Source organism: Gobio gobio (genome assembly GCF_949357685.1).
Source record: "Gobio gobio genome assembly, chromosome: 13".
Lineage (NCBI taxonomy): Eukaryota > Metazoa > Chordata > Actinopteri > Cypriniformes > Gobionidae > Gobio > Gobio gobio.
This window is the reverse complement of record NC_137106.1, coordinates 1,930,350-1,946,296: the sequence shown is the minus strand read 5'-3', so window position 1 is coordinate 1,946,296 and position 15,947 is coordinate 1,930,350. Positions and strand designations below refer to the sequence as shown.

The window sequence follows — 15,947 nt, the reverse complement described above, 5'->3', positions numbered from 1 at the left end:
TGAATCAGTGAGTCGATTCAGCGGTTTGAAGCGTTATGAATCGGTGAGTCGATTCAGCAGTTTGAAGCGTTATGAATCAGTGAGTCGATTCAGCGGTTTGAAGCGTTATGAATCAGTGAGTCGATTCAGCAGTTTGAAGCGTTATGAATCAGTGAGTCGATTCAGCGGTTTGAAGCGTTATGAATCAGTGAGTCGATTCAGCGGTTTGAAGCGTTATGAATCAGTGAGTCGATTCAGCGGTTTGAAGCGTTATGAATCAGTGAGTCGATTCAGCGGTTTGAAGCGTTATGAATCAGTGAGTCGATTCAGCGGTTTGAAGCGTTATGAATCAGTGAGTCGATTCAGCAGTTTGAAGCATTATGAATCAGTGAGTCGATTCAGCGGTTTGAAGCGTTATGAATCAGTGAGTCGATTCAGCGGTTTGTATCGCCAAATTTCAGCAGTTTGACACGCGATCCGAATCATGATTCGACTCACTGATTCATAACGCTTCGAAGCTTCATGAGGCCGTGTTTTGAAATCGTCATCACTATATTGTAAAGCTGCATGAATTCGCTCCAAGGATCGGTAGCAAACCGCGGTGAAGGCCGCACGCGTTCAGGGTCTCAGCTGGAAGAATGGATTTGATTATAATATTCTTTATCTGACTCCATTTATCATAGTTATCGCATTTAGAAGAGAATCCCAACCGGTTGTTTGGTCATCTATATTTGATAGTTAATCATACATTTGATCGTTCCGTTTTAACCCTTTGTTACAATTATAACGTTCCACATTGGAGATAGTTAATAATTACAGATTAATTCAGAAAGGATCAAAATGTAACAATTTATTAACAATCAAGTAAATGTAAAATGTCAATTACATCATAGACATAAATCTCTTCTAAAAGGAAACACAAATTCTAGTTATGGTTACCAGTCCTTCCAGAAAAATGCGGCTTTTTTTTGTGATTGTTGCGGGCAAAAATCGTTGATTATGCAGCACGTTTTCTTAAAAAATGCGATGGAAAATGCGGGATATTTATGCAATTTTATGTGATAAAATTGCGGGAACTTGCATAAAAAATGCGGTTTGATGAAAAAGAGAAAAAAAGCATTACATCACAGAAAGTGCTGGGAATATTTAAGTTCTCATCTTGTTTTATTGAAGACCTTAATAAACACACGGCTCAAATTTAGAAAAACATTGAGTCAAACAAGTTCTGTAGCTTTACAAAAGGAATATGCTACAACTTCTGAAAAAATGAATAAATAACTTCCTGTTTTACAGAGGTAGCTATACAAAACAGACATTTGAGTGCTTCCAATGCACAAAGTGCAATCTCTCAAAGGGTTAGTTCACCCAAAAATGTAAATTGTGTCATTAATGACTGAGCCTCATGTGGTTGGACACCCGTCAGACCTCCGTTCATCTTCAGACACAAATGAAGATATTTTAGTGTAAATCTGATGCTCTGAAAGGCCTCCATTGGCTCAACTTTACACTCTCAAGACCCTTAAAAGACACTAAAGACTAAAGTTACAAAGTCCATCTCACTACAGCGGCTCTACAATAACTTTATGAAGACGAGAATAGTTTTTGTGCTAAAATCTAAATAACGACTTACATAGTGATGACTGATTTCAAAACACGGCCTCATGAAGCTTCGAAGTGTTATGAATCAGCGAGTCGATTCATGATTTGGATCGCGTGTCAAACTGCTGAAATACGTAACTTTGGTGATCCAAACCGCTGAATCGACTCACTGATTCATAATGCTCTGAACCGCTGAATCGACTCACTGATTCATAACGCTCTGAACCGCTGAATCGACTCACTGATTCATAACGCTCTGAACCGCTGAATCGACTCACTGATTCATAACGCTCTGAACCGCTGAATCGACTCACTGATTCATAACACTTCGAAACGCTGAATCGACTCACTGATTCATAACACTTCGAAACGCTGAATCGACTCACTGATTCATAACGCTTTGAAGCTTCATGATGCTGTGTTTTGAAATCGGTCAACACACCGGGAAACTGCTTTGTGCGTGTCTTTTGCTGTTATTTTTGTTGGCAAATGGGAATTTGCGTGCTTCATCATGGTTTGACCGATATCTATGGTTTCACCATGGGGTCTGCAGCTTTTCGATGATGTCACTTCAAAACATTCCGATGGCAATAGGGGGAAATGGCGGCTCTTGTGTGAAGTAAACGAACATTTTTAAACTTTCTGCTAATATATATGACTTTTTTGCAACGAAAATGCGGGGATTATGAAATCAAGCTAGCCACGCATATTTTGAATGCTATATAAAAATATAAAAATGCGGCCCCCTGATATAAATGCAGACTTTGGCTGATTATGCATTAAATCATGCGATCGCATAATCACGTTTTTTTGGAGGGACTGGGTTACACTCTAAATAGTTTCAAATAGATGTAAACATAAACCATTAATTATGCTCTGTAGGCCTCTGCCTAGAATGTTACCTGTGAGAGAGAGAGAGAGAAAAAGAGAGAGAGCTAAAGAATAGCTCTCTCCAGAGAAAGCAGAGAATCAAAAGAGAGCGAGCTACAGATGAAATCCTCTTTTTTCCTCTTCCCTGAAGTCACCAAATTCAAACCTGACTCTTGTAAAACTGACCAATCAGACCAAACCGTGAGACATTTGAAAGTAACCAATCAGACAAAACTTCCCCCATTGTATCAAAGGTGCGGAAACCTTTTGGCCAGCCGGCCAATCATTCTTTTGTTCTTAGAAACTCCACCTGGCCCTTCTGATGGCGTTAGGGGGGGGGTTGAGTCCATTTCAATATCCTGATCACGACGATGGCTACAAACAGCAAAGCAGATGATTTTGTTCCATTTCAAATATCTTTGATTATTTTCCACCTTACAATATAAGTAGATAAAGTACTCTATTTGAGATTGATTTTAGCTGCCCGAGTCTGTCAAACGACAGGTGAGACCATTGGACTTATCATAATATATACACCGATCGGGCATAACATTATGACCAGTGATGCAGTGAATAACACTGATGATCTCCTGTTAGAGGGTGGGATATATTAGGAAGCAAGTAAACATTTTGTCCTCAAAGTCAAACTTTTGAACCGTAATGGCTAGAAAAAGACAATTTGAATGAAAATTCTCTAAAAAAGCTACCATTTTGATCTCCTCCTAGGCCGTTGCTGCGGTTTTCACGAAGATTGAACCACATCATCTTCAGACCATGCAGACAAAATGCCATTTAGTTTTAGTCATATTTTAGTCACCTGAATTGTTTCTAGTTTTAGTCTAGTTTTAGTCTCCTAAAATCTAATGAGTTTAGTTCAATTGTAATACATTAAGCATTTAAGCGTCACATAACCGACTGTCACTCGAACTGACATTTGGACACCATTTTGTTTTTGATATTAAAAATACACGAAAGAGCTCAATTCACTTATGTGTTTGTTTTTTAAAACATCTATATAGGTTTTTTTAACTTTGTATTTCTGTTTTATAAGTTTCAAATAACTTTTTTTTTTTTTAATTTCAGTTAACATTTATTTAATTTCAAGTAATGAAGATTTTTTTAAATGGTTTTAGTGAACTATTATAACCTGATACTTTATTGAATGTGTGTCAAATACTGGTCTCTCCTCATGACTATGAACTAAATGGGAATGAAATTAAACACAGTTTATTGTGTAAGCAAAAACGAATATATAATGCGTGATTTTTAATAATAAACAAGCTGGAAATACTCCAGGGGCCTGTACCATGATGGGAGTTTAACAAACTCAGGGTTACAGGATTAGTTTTGAGTTGACAAAACCAAACCAAACCAATCTATTCAGGCTTAGTTGGTCCCATGATGCTGATCATCAGCTTTCTCTGTCAACTCAGGCTTTGATCCGGAGTTTAGCTGTGACATCAGACGTGAACAGCCAATCACACGCTGTAGATTCACTTCTCTCTTCTGCTGAATATTACATGATTGAAAAATATTAAGAATTTAAACAAATACACAGGAAGAAAAGAGCTGTCTATGAAAGAGGACAACTTAAAGAAATATCTTCATATTTCAGGCAAGTAAAAGTAAGTAAAAGTTATGAAGTTAGTTTAGTTGATATGTAGAGAGAATTGAACATTTAAGATCACATGTAGTCATTTTTATAGCTTTATTTATTGATTTTAAAGCTTATTTGTATGACCTTTATATAGGCTATTAATATTAATTTTAACTTAGTGCCTATTAATGATTGATTAACTAAAATATATAAGGGTATAATTATATAAATGATATCTAAATCATTCAAAAGTATTATTATTATAAATAAGCATTGTTAAAAGCCAGACGCTTTAGTCTTTAAAAACCATTTGCTATGTAGTGACCTTTAATTTGGAGAAATAGGGGGCGTGGCTTCATTGCATCAGAGATGTGTCACTTTCCTCACAGCTGATTGGTCTAATTTCAGTTTGAGATCTCTTATCCAGAACATAACCTGCCCTGGAGCCGGTTAGCTGTGGAGCGTAAGTTGCTATGGAGATGAACACAGCTAAAAGACAAACCTCTTTAATGGTACCTTAAACCCAGGATTAGCACAAACTAAGCTTAAACATATCTGGCTAGCAGCTAAACCGGCTTCATGGTATCGGCCCCAGGACTCTTATTTTGAAATGTCTGCTCCTCTATTGCAGTTGCAGGAGCTCATTCAAGTTCAGGAGATAAATATGCATTATTAACCGTCTAAAACATATTACTATACAAACATGGTAAAGTAAACACTGTCATTATTCATCAGCATTAGTTCATAAACACTGGTCTGGCATAAGTGTGTGTTATTGATTGAGCCGCTCTGGAGCTGGATTGGGTGTGTGTGTGTGTGTGTGTGTGTGTGTGTGTGTGTGTGTGTGTGTGTGTGTGTGTGTGTGTTTTTGATTGAGCCGCTCTGGAGCTGGATTGGGTGTGTGTGTGTGTGTGTGTGTGTGTGTGTGTGTGTGTGTGTTTTTGATTGAGCCGCTCTGGAGCTGGATTGGGTGTGTGTGTGTGTGTGTGTGTTATTGATTGAGCCGCTCTGGAGCTGGATTGGGTGTGTGTGTGTGTGTGTGTTATTGATTGAGCCGCTCTGGAGCTGGATTGGGTGTGTGTGTGTGTGTGTGTGTGTGTGTTATTGATTGAGCCGCTCTGGAGCTGGATTGGGGGTGTGTGTGTGTGTGTGTGTGTGTGTGTGTGTTATTGATTGAGCCGCTCTGGAGCTGGATTGGGGGTGTGTGTGTGTGTGTGTGTGTGTGTTATTGATTGAGCCGCTCTGGAGCTGGATTGGGGGTGTGTGTGTGTGTGTGTGTGTGTGTGTGTGTTATTGATTGAGCCGCTCTGGAGCTGGATTGGGTGTGTGTGTGTGTGTGTGTTATTGATTGAGCCGCTCTGGAGCTGGATTGGGGGTGTGTGTGTGTGTGTGTGTGTGTGTGTGTTATTGATTGAGCCGCTCTGGAGCTGGATTGGGGGGGTGTGTGTGTGTGTGTTATTGATTGAGCCGCTCTGGAGCTGGATTGTGTGTGTGTGTGTGTTATTGATTGAGCCGCTCTGGAGCTGGATTGGGGGTGTGTGTGTGTGTGTGTGTGTGTATGTGTGTGTTATTGATTGAGCCGCTCTGGAGCTGGATTGGGGGTGTGTGAGCCTGTAGATCGTGTGTTTTCCAGAGGTTAGATCAGTTCAGATCAAATGTGTTCATCTGATATCAGTTCTGTCCCCATCTCTGCCCTAATCCACCCTCACTAACCTCACTATTCTCCTCTCGCTTTTATTTGTTGAAGAAAATGACAGTAGGTTTTCGTCATAGTTTTTGTCATCCAACATTAGTTTTTATTTAGTTATCGTCTCGTTTTTCGTCAGTGAAAAAAGGTTGTTGACGAATATGAAATTAACACTGGTCTTCGGCACCATGTCATGACGGTACTAAAAAGTTCTAATGAAACTTCCAAAAATGATTGTAACTTTAAATTAAATTAGCTTGATAGAACTTCTTAATGGATTCCTTGGTTCATGCCGAGAACATAGATACCAATTTTGCCATATTTGGCTGAACTTCCTGTCCGCCAATTTTTTTCATGAAGGATCATGTGACTCTGAAGACTGGAGTAGCGATGATTTGATCACACTTTACTGTATATTCACATAGAGAACAGATGATCTACACTGGAGGAATATTCCACTGGAGTTATGATCAGATTAAAGGGTTAGTTCACCCAAAAATGTAAATTCTGTCATTAATTCCTCACCCTCATGTGGTTGGACACCCGTCAGACCTCCGTTCATCTTCAGACACAAATTAAGATATTTTAGTGTAAAGCTGATGCTGAGAAAGGCTTCAGATAGGCCTCCATTGGCATTCAGTACATTTACACTCACAAGACCCATAAAAGGCACTAAAAACGTCGTTACAAAGTCCATCTCACCACAGTGACTCTACAATCATTCTACGATGCGACGACAATAGTTTTTGTGCGCAAAAAAAATCTAAATAACACCTTTATCCAACTTGTTCTTGTCTTCCGTGTGTGTCTCCACGACGCATGCGTGAGAATATGAGCAGATCCGGCGTTCGGGAATCCATGAAATGCCACTTTAGCCCCATTTTGAGAACTACACCGAGACCTAAAGCACGATCAGTGTAGAATTCAACAGCTGAGATACGCGCGTCTTCCTCTGCTCGTAAACAAATCTCTTCTGGGTCATGTGTCCGAACGCCGGATCTGCTCATATTCTCACGCATGCGTCGTTGAGACACACACGGAAGACAAGAACAAGCTGGATAAATTCGTTATTTAGATTTTTTTTTTGCGCACAAAAACTATTGTCGTCGCATCGTAGAATGATTGTAGAGTCACTGTGGTGAGATGGACTTTGTAACGACGTTTTTAGTGCCTTTTATGGGTCTTGTGAGTGTAAATGTACTGAATGCCAATGGAGGCCTATCTGAAGCCTTTCTCAGCATCAGATTTACACTAAAATATCTTCATTTGTGTCTGAAGATGAACGGAGGTCTGACGGGTGTCCAACCACATGAGGGTGAGGAATTAATGACACAATTTACATTTTTGGGTGAACTAACCCTTTAATGAGACTCTTTCAGAAACATTGTGTATATTTGCATTATTCACACAGCAGAAACTTTATCCAAATTGACGGTAAGCATTTTAGCATAAAATCCACACACTTTTCCCAGTGTAAGTTTTGACTGGTGTGTCTGATTTGGGTGAATGAGTGTGTTTGTCAGTGTTGTCATTGGTATGGTGTGTTCCTGCAGATGTGTGAGCTCCTCCACTACTTCTGTGACTGTGAGCTGAGGCATCGCATCGAGGCCATCGTGTCCTTCTCCGACAGCTTCGTCTCCAAGCTGCAGTTCAACCAGAAGTTCCGCTATAACGAGCTGATGCTGGCGCTCAACATGTCCGCCGCCGTCACCGCCAGGAAGACCAAAGAGTTTCGCTCTCCGCCGCAGGAACAGGTGCAGCAAGACACAACGCATTAAAGGGACAGCTCACCCAAAAATTAAAATAGCCCATGATTTACTCACCTTCAAGTCATCCTATTCTCCTTTCAGACGAATAAAATCTGAGTTATATCACAAAAGTCCAGGCTAATCCAAGCTTTATGTGGCGTTCACACCGGACGCGATTCACGCGGATAATTCGCGCTAATCGCGCGAAGGTGGACGCGTGTACATTTTGAGTTTACTCGCGCGTGACATTCACTGCACAACAGACGCGAATTCGCGTCATGGGCGGGGCTTCCGCCAGCGGCTCGTCTCGTTGAGAAATGGCTGACATGGGCTGTGTTTACACGTCTTTTTTTTGTTAAAATTTTAGGCTATAACTGTACGTTGCAGTTGTAACGTTAGCCGACTAGCGCTGACTTTAAATGTTTGACTGCATTGTTTGCTTTAGTTCATGTATAGCTTGTTATACATTACTTATACTTTTGTATTATTGATCATACATAAACTTGCATTTAACAAAAAGAGACTGGGTTGTGTTTCATGTCATTTAATGTTATCTCAGTGATAATCATATTGTCTGAACCAGATATTAATATACAGATTTTCTCCTCATTGTTGTCACTACTAGAGCAAGCTCCTGATTGGTTAACGCGGCGCGAAATATCCGCCAAAGTTCAGATTTTTCAACTTGAGCGATTCGCGCGTTCAAAACGCTCAATTTGCGTCCTTTGCGCCGCCTCAATCGCGCCGCAGAATGCCATTTCGCATCTCAATCGCGCAAATCGCGTCCGGTGTGAACGCACCATTAGAATTGCACTAATAGTTTCTCTGTTTTTGAAGTCCATGAAAAGTGCATCTATCCATCATATAACTGCTCCACACGGCTCTGGGGTGTTAACCTGTTAGCCTGCACCCCCGCTTTTGAAAAAATCCTAAGAAATGGCATAATCAGACTAAAACCGTTACAGTTAATGATTCCTTTGCACTAAAATCATAAGTATGGCCTCATTTGAAAGCGGACACTTGGCAGTTTACTGTAAATTCAAAATTATAATTATTTTCATAATCAAAAATAGCTATAATAAGCTTCAAGTGTAGAAATATATTTGTATGAAATATCTTTATGAAAATAAAATTGAAGTTGGCATTTTAGCAATCTAGAAGTGCACTACAGCCGAAGCCGCATGTCTGACCATGTTATATTTCAAATCTGAAGAAGATAAGTGTAAAACTCTGAATTTTATGAAATGTTTTTCAAGATCATGTCTTTGTTTTTATTTTGAGATTTCTCTAAAATGTTAACTGATGTTTATTGCCATATCTTCTGAGCTGCCATTCAGTTTATTGTCTCTTTTGTTTTGAGGTGCAAACTGGCCATTCAGTTTCAGTCTCCCCAGAACACTTTCACACCTCTCTGGCCAGGTTATGGCTCTTATTAAATTATTATTTTGTCTTCATTGTAATCACTCACGACTCTCTATTCAAACTGTTCTATTCAAACCTCATTTATGATCAAACTTCTCACTTCACCTTCTAAAGTGCCTCAAATGCCGTTGTTGACAATAGAAACATTTCAGTTGGTTTTTCATTTCAGTATATTCAAAATTATTAATAAAAACAACGTATTTGCCCAGGTGGCAGTGCATTGGCTAGCTAGCATGTTATCTAAGCACACAATCAAAATACAATAAGATTAAAACTTTGTTTGTTCTCCAAAATTACTTTATATCACAAGTGGGATGTTTTAAATAACCTTCTGTGGTCTCATTTGGCTTCGGATCAAAAAATCAGACAGAAAATGTATCATTTTACAATATTCTGCATATTGATTAAAGCTATGTCGAATAGCATTGCATTATAAATATAATCTATTATGAATACACCCAACATGGTATAAAGAACACAGACAAACCATATATCATCGCGATTGTGTGTTTATTATCTTCAAATGTCTCTATTTGCATCTTTAGCGATCTCAGGAAGCTTTTATTAAAGGCCTTCTGAAGCGTATCGATGCGTTTGTGTAAGAAAAATATCCATATTCAAAACTTTATTAAAGGGTTAGTTCACCCAAAAATGTAAATTGTGTCATTAATGACTGAGCCTCATGTGGTTGGACACCCGTCAGACCTCCGTTCATCTTCAGACACAAATGAAGATATTTTAGTGTAAATCTGATGCTCTGAAAGGCCTCCATTGGCTCAACTTTACACTCTCAAGACCCTTAAAAGACACTAAAGACTAAAGTTACAAAGTCCATCTCACTACAGCGGCTCTACAATAACTTTATGAAGACGAGAATAGTTTTTGTGCGCAAAAAAACCCTAAATAACGACTTATATAGTGATGACGATTTCAAAACACGGCCTCATGAAGCTTTGAAGCGTTATGAATCAGTGAGTCGATTCATGATTCGGATCGCGTGTCAAACCGCCAAACTGCTGAAATTTGGCGATTCAAACCGCTGAATCGACTCACTGATTCATAACGCTCTGAACTGCTGAATCGACTCACTGATTCATAACGCTCTGAACCGCTGAATCGACTCACTGATTCATAACGCTCTGAACCGCTGAATCGACTCACTGATTCATAACGCTCTGAACCGCTGAATCGACTCACTGATTCATAACGCTCTGAACCGCTGAATCGACTCACTGATTCATAACGCTCTGAACCGCTGAATCGACTCACTGATTCATAACGCTTCCAAGCTTCATGAGGCTGTGTTTTGAAATCGGTCATCTCTATATAAGTCGTTATTTAGGGTTTTTTTGCGCACAAAAACTATTCTCGCCGATTCATAAAGTTATTGTAGAACCGCTGTAGTGAGATGGACTTTGTAACTTTAGTCTTTAGTGTCTTTTAAGGGTCTTGAGAGTGTAAAGTTGAGCCAATGGAGGCCTTTCAGAGCATCAGATTTACACTAAAATATCTTCATTTGTGTCTGACGGGTGTCCAACCACATGAGGCTCAGTCATTAATGACACAATTTACATTTTTGGGTGAACTAACCCTTTAAGTGAACTTCCGTGGAAAAGTGTTGAATGTTGAAAGTGAAACTCAAGATGTGTTCGTGACGTCATGACCTGGTCGCGTTAGTCTTTTCATCCGCAGGGGAACTTTCAACACTTTCTCCATAAATTGAACAGGGAAGGCGGAGGCCGAAAGTTGACTTGATAAAGTTTTAAAAATGGATATTTTTCTTCCACAAACGCGTCGATTTGCTTCAGAAGGCCTTTATTAACACCCCAGAGCCGCGTGGAGCAGTTATATGATGCACAGATGCACTTTTTATGGACTTCAAAAACAGAGCAACTATGAATCCAATTATAAAGCTTGGATTAGCCTGAACTTTTGTAATATAACTCAGATTTTATTCGTCTGACAGAAGAATGCCATAAACACCTCGGATGACTTGAGGGAGAGGAAATCATGGGCTAATTTTCATTTTTGGGTGAACTATCTCTTTAACACACGCCGTCTTCAACAGGACGCCTCATCACAGCACATCTCCGTTTCTTTCAGATTAACATGCTGTTGAACTTTAACATGGGCGAAGACTGTCCCTGCCCAGAGGACATCCAGGAGGAGCTGTACGACTTCCACGGCGAGCTGCGGCTGCACTGCGGTACGGCTGAACACATTCAAATATTAGTAAAAATGCGTTACAGATTTTGTAGTCATATTGCTTAGTTGTGCATGAAGTCGATTTTATTTTATTTGTTTATCGACGCTTTGTGCACTGGTCAGTCATGCTGGGACAGGAAGGGGCCGTCCCCAAACTGGTCCCACAAAGCTGGGAGCATGAAATTGTCCAAAATGTCTTGGTGAAGCATTAAGAGTTCCTTTGAGGGATGCTCAAAACGGTTAATTTTCCCGACCGACAACCGCTGCTCATTATTCGATTATATAAATTAGAGATGCTCCGATCAGCATTTTTGGGGCCGATTACCAAGATCATGATCTGCCGATTGCCGATCACAGTATTTTATCTATAATCTTGCAGAGTTTGCACCATTTGTAGAAATGAAACTAACTCTAAATTAACTGAGTCAAGATCTTGAAGAACCACCTTAATTTTAGAAAATGAGATAACTTAAGGCTACTGTAGGCCATCTTTCCCAAATAAATGTATATAATAATTGTATATAATTATCTCACCTAAATATTTGATCATGCAGTACATTTTTGTTTTTAAAAACAATTTTTCAGGTAGGTCTAACATTAGTATTGAGGTAAGAAATACTAAAGACATTTAATAAGAAATCAGATGTAAATTAATATTGGTCTTCCCTGAATAAATTAAATTAGATTAATCCTTACACTTAAGGTTGCAAAAGGTTGGGTGTTCATGAGATCGGCCTTTTTGGAGACCGCCGATCAATCATCCCAAAGCGATTATCGGTCGCCGATCAATCGATAAAAAGACACTTTTTTCCACAGGTTTATTTTACTGTGCAAACCGCAGCACACAGAACAGATCAACAACAACATCAGAACCTGGATTCACATCATCACATGTTCACACACCTGCAGCGTTTCTGACAACAGAGAAAAACTCAATCAAATGTTTAAAGAGCACCTATTATGGCATTTCAAATGTTCCAAATATTGTTTTAGAAGTCCCCAACAACAGTTTTGCATGCATGCAATGACAAAAAAGACTTTAGTTTTCTTATAATATGCATTTATTTTGACCTGTTTTGACAGCGATTCTCAAATGATTCCTTTAGTGATTCACTTTTCTAAACCCCGCCTTTACGTGACGCTAATCTGCGGTGATTGGTCCGATGACCCAGTCAGTTGTGATTGGTAAAGTCTGAGCAGATATTCTCGGAAACGGAACGCACATCACCATAAATGGCTTTATTTGTTAAAGTAAATTAGTAAAGTACATTTAGTAAAGTAAATGAGCTCAAATGACTGTCAGATGTAAGTAATTACCATGACAATCTATACATCATTTAAAAGATCTAAGAGTCAAGCTTCCAGTTTTATTCTCAAAGTCTTATAGTGACAGTAATTTGTTAATATGTGTCAGGAGTTATGAATATGAAATCCGCGTTGGTACCGTTTGATTGTAATATGAGCTTCAGCTGATCTTATTCATAAAAAAACTCCTCTATTCTCCTCACGAAGACTCAAATCAACATCCCTCAGGGCTTTTAGTTCAAAAGTGTGCAGATGAGGAGAAATATTAATAGATTCTCATATATCTGTGTCAAATTTCTGAACAGAGGAGTATTTCTTGTCAATTTAACTTGACAAGTTGACGTCATCTAGTCAGAGAAAAAGCTTCGGTCTTCTAACGATTCTTAAAAATGACTCCGAGTCGACTCTTACTTTTGAAAGAAAATAACTATATATACGGTGCACTGTCATATTTCAAACTTTGCAGGATGTTTTTGTTCACTTAGATCTATGTTACACACAACATGAAAGGTACATTTCAAAATTCCATGATTGGTGACCTTTAAAAAAAGCATAAAATAAATAGGCCTACACTAAATATTTTCCACTTAAATAATGAACCAATTAAGATGACAAAACGAAAACACTGAATCCGTTTGAAGCTTTGAAGAACCGGAATAGTTTTTTTTCCCGTCAAGCTAAGTTTTTTTTTCATCATATAAATATAGCAGGCCTACCTCAACCCACAGCTGGACTGGTTTTACATGTTTTTTAAAGTAGCATGTCTAAGTGGTGCGGGGGGGCTGGGGGTTCTGCAAAGGATTGCAAATGCAATGCAATTTTTTTTTCATTTTTAAAATTTAATAATTTATTTGTAATAAACATTTTAAGTGGCCCATTAAAAAGTGTTGAATTATGTTTTTAAAACATACATGCGGTCATATTGTGACCAGGGCTTAAAAACGGAAAAAAATATCAATTGGTTCACTCCGAGCAGAATCGATATTATAGCGTTTCCGTTTTTGCGTTCCTCATTAAACATTACTGTTCCGAAAACGGTTTGATTTGAAAAAATACCGGTTAATAACGTTATTTTAATTTAGCCTATACTTTAAACAAATATGTATAAATAAAGACTTATTTTCACTCAATGATAATATAACGCATGATAATTAAACTTGAATATTTATTTCATAACATTTTTAAAACCACAACAGAAATACATGCATTAATTACAGCATAAACAGCGGACCTGTTTTAATGGAGCGTTAGACAATCTAAAGTGGCTCTTATGCCGAATTATTTTCAGAAGAGTGATAACATTCTTTGTAACGTTACATAACTTTTTTTCAACACAACTTGTTTTAAAAAATGTATAAATAAAGAATAAATAAACTGGAAAACCATTAATGCACCGTCAACTGCTAATTTCAAAGCAAACACTGCGCAACACGTCCTCGCATCACATAATCAAATTCAGTCAGCTAATAAAGCTTGATCATTTAATGCAATATAACACCATTTAATACGAAGCATAAACCGTCTATATAGAAAACATAGAGCTGTATTGGCAATCTGAAAGACTATAGGAAAAATGTTTGATAGATGCTATAGTAGCCTACTTGGATAGGCTTAAACGAAATCCACAAACTAGCCTAAATCAGTCTATTTGAGCTTAAAGTCCGAACTGCTTATTTAAACGTACGAAAAGAATGTCCTCCAATACCTGCGCTTTCATTGTAGACCTCAGTGGGGAAAGAAATGTGCTTGAGGCGTGTAAATGCGCGCTCACACTGACTTGCGTTACCGGTAGATTCATAGATGACATTTCACTCACGCTTGATCCGTCACATCACATGCTGGACTACTCAATTCATGATTGGTCACTGACAAATTAAAATATTAAAAGAACGATAAAATAACGTTATTAACTGGTTAATGGTCATTTCAAATTAACGTTTCTGTTCAGAACGATTCAAAATGATTTTGATTTCGTTTTAGTTTTTGTTCCTCTTAATTTCGTTCGTTTCCGGTTTTCGTTTTCGTTCCTTGAACCGGTTCAGAGCCCTGATTGTGACTGTTGCGGTGTGTGCGTAGAAAGAGCGGTAATATTTCCTCCAGAGTATCTGAAATAAATAGTTAGTGCTGCCCCTGACTAAAGTTTTTTTTCTTTTCTAGTTGTTCATTTAAGCCGTTGATCTCGCTGCGCCGCCGCCTCCATGTCATTGTCTGTTATAGGCTATTTGTTTATTATTTATTAAATCCGGGCAATTTGGTTGATTAAACATAGATTAAAATTAAGATACAATTTATACAAAACGAAATTAACTTTAAAGAAAGGCTTTCAACAAAACGTATTGAAGTGTTATTGAACTTATTGAAGACCCCCGTCTTCTGACATTATGCATCTTATGTGTCCTGTTGACTTTTCAACGTAAATGAAATAAAAAAAATAACATTATAATATTTAAACTGAAACTAATTACGTGTTTTAATGGCTACAAGCATATAGGCTACAGCACTGAGAGGAGCGGGATTTGAGCGGACGCCATTTAACCGCTGAGCAGTTCATGAGTGAAGCGCCGCTTTGCTTATTCTCTGGTACGGTACGCAGGTTTTTTGCGTTCATTTTTATTTCCTGTCGCTGTGTAAGCTCGTTTATTGTATACGACTGTGTAAACCTTTTATTTAAAGGTTTAATGTAGGCCACAGTCCATTGCATTACGATTGTAAGAAGAATCAACATTGGGAAAAATGTAAAATGCAGTCCTGGTGTGTAGGCTGTGTTCTCACCCATATATTTGTTGTTCTTTCGTGTTTTATAGACTCATTATTGTTTCTTATAAAAATGTAGTGACCATGCAGCAAAAACTTTTAAATCGTTTAACTGATAGTATTAATCTGTCAAAATTCTTACTAACGGTGAAACGGTCAATATGAGCATCCCTAGTTCCTTTCACTGGAACTAACCCCTGAAAAACAACCCACCCCATAATCCCCCCTCCACCAAACTTTACACTTGGCACAATGCAGTCAGGAATTGACGATTTGAACTCATGAAATGCTTTATACACAAATGTTTCATGCCGTATTCCAACATAGGTTAAATTCCCAGCTCTGTTTGGAAACGCAGCTCGTGAAGCTGAGATGTAGAAACGCTGAGACTGGAGATGTTTAAATGATGAATGAGCTCTGGTTTGTGGGGAGCTTCAGATGTCATGAGTCCGTGAGGTCACCGTGGGGTCAGGAGAATGAATGTCCTTCCTCTGTCACTGCAGGGATTCCAGTGGAGGAGGATGAGGAGGATCAGGACACGTCTATTAAAGGTCGCCTGCTCGCCCTGATCTACAAGATCAAAGGTCAACCGCAGAAATCTGAAGCGGAGCCCACAGAGAAAGAACAAACCGCTCCCTGTAAGCAGAACTGAGACCAACGCACGGTCATTAGAGTAGCAGATTGAGTTTTTCATTTTATTTTATTATTATTTCTATTTCATATATTTTATTTCATTGTGTTTTTTCTTGTATTATATAAATATATAAAGAAATGTATATTT

General features: G+C 38.5%; 1 protein-coding gene across 1 annotated transcript in view; it reads left to right on the top strand.

Annotated features, from left to right (window-relative positions):
- LOC307136190 (ryanodine receptor 3-like) overlaps positions 1 to 15,947 on the top strand; it is a 307,469-nt gene that overhangs the window by 78,280 nt on the left and 213,242 nt on the right. Inside the window, exons 19-21 of the mRNA XM_079832979.1 lie at positions 7,286 to 7,486; positions 11,006 to 11,108; positions 15,670 to 15,804. Coding sequence (XP_079689105.1) covers positions 7,286 to 7,486; positions 11,006 to 11,108; positions 15,670 to 15,804 — 439 coding nt within the window. The remainder of the gene's footprint in view (positions 1 to 7,285; positions 7,487 to 11,005; positions 11,109 to 15,669; positions 15,805 to 15,947) is intronic.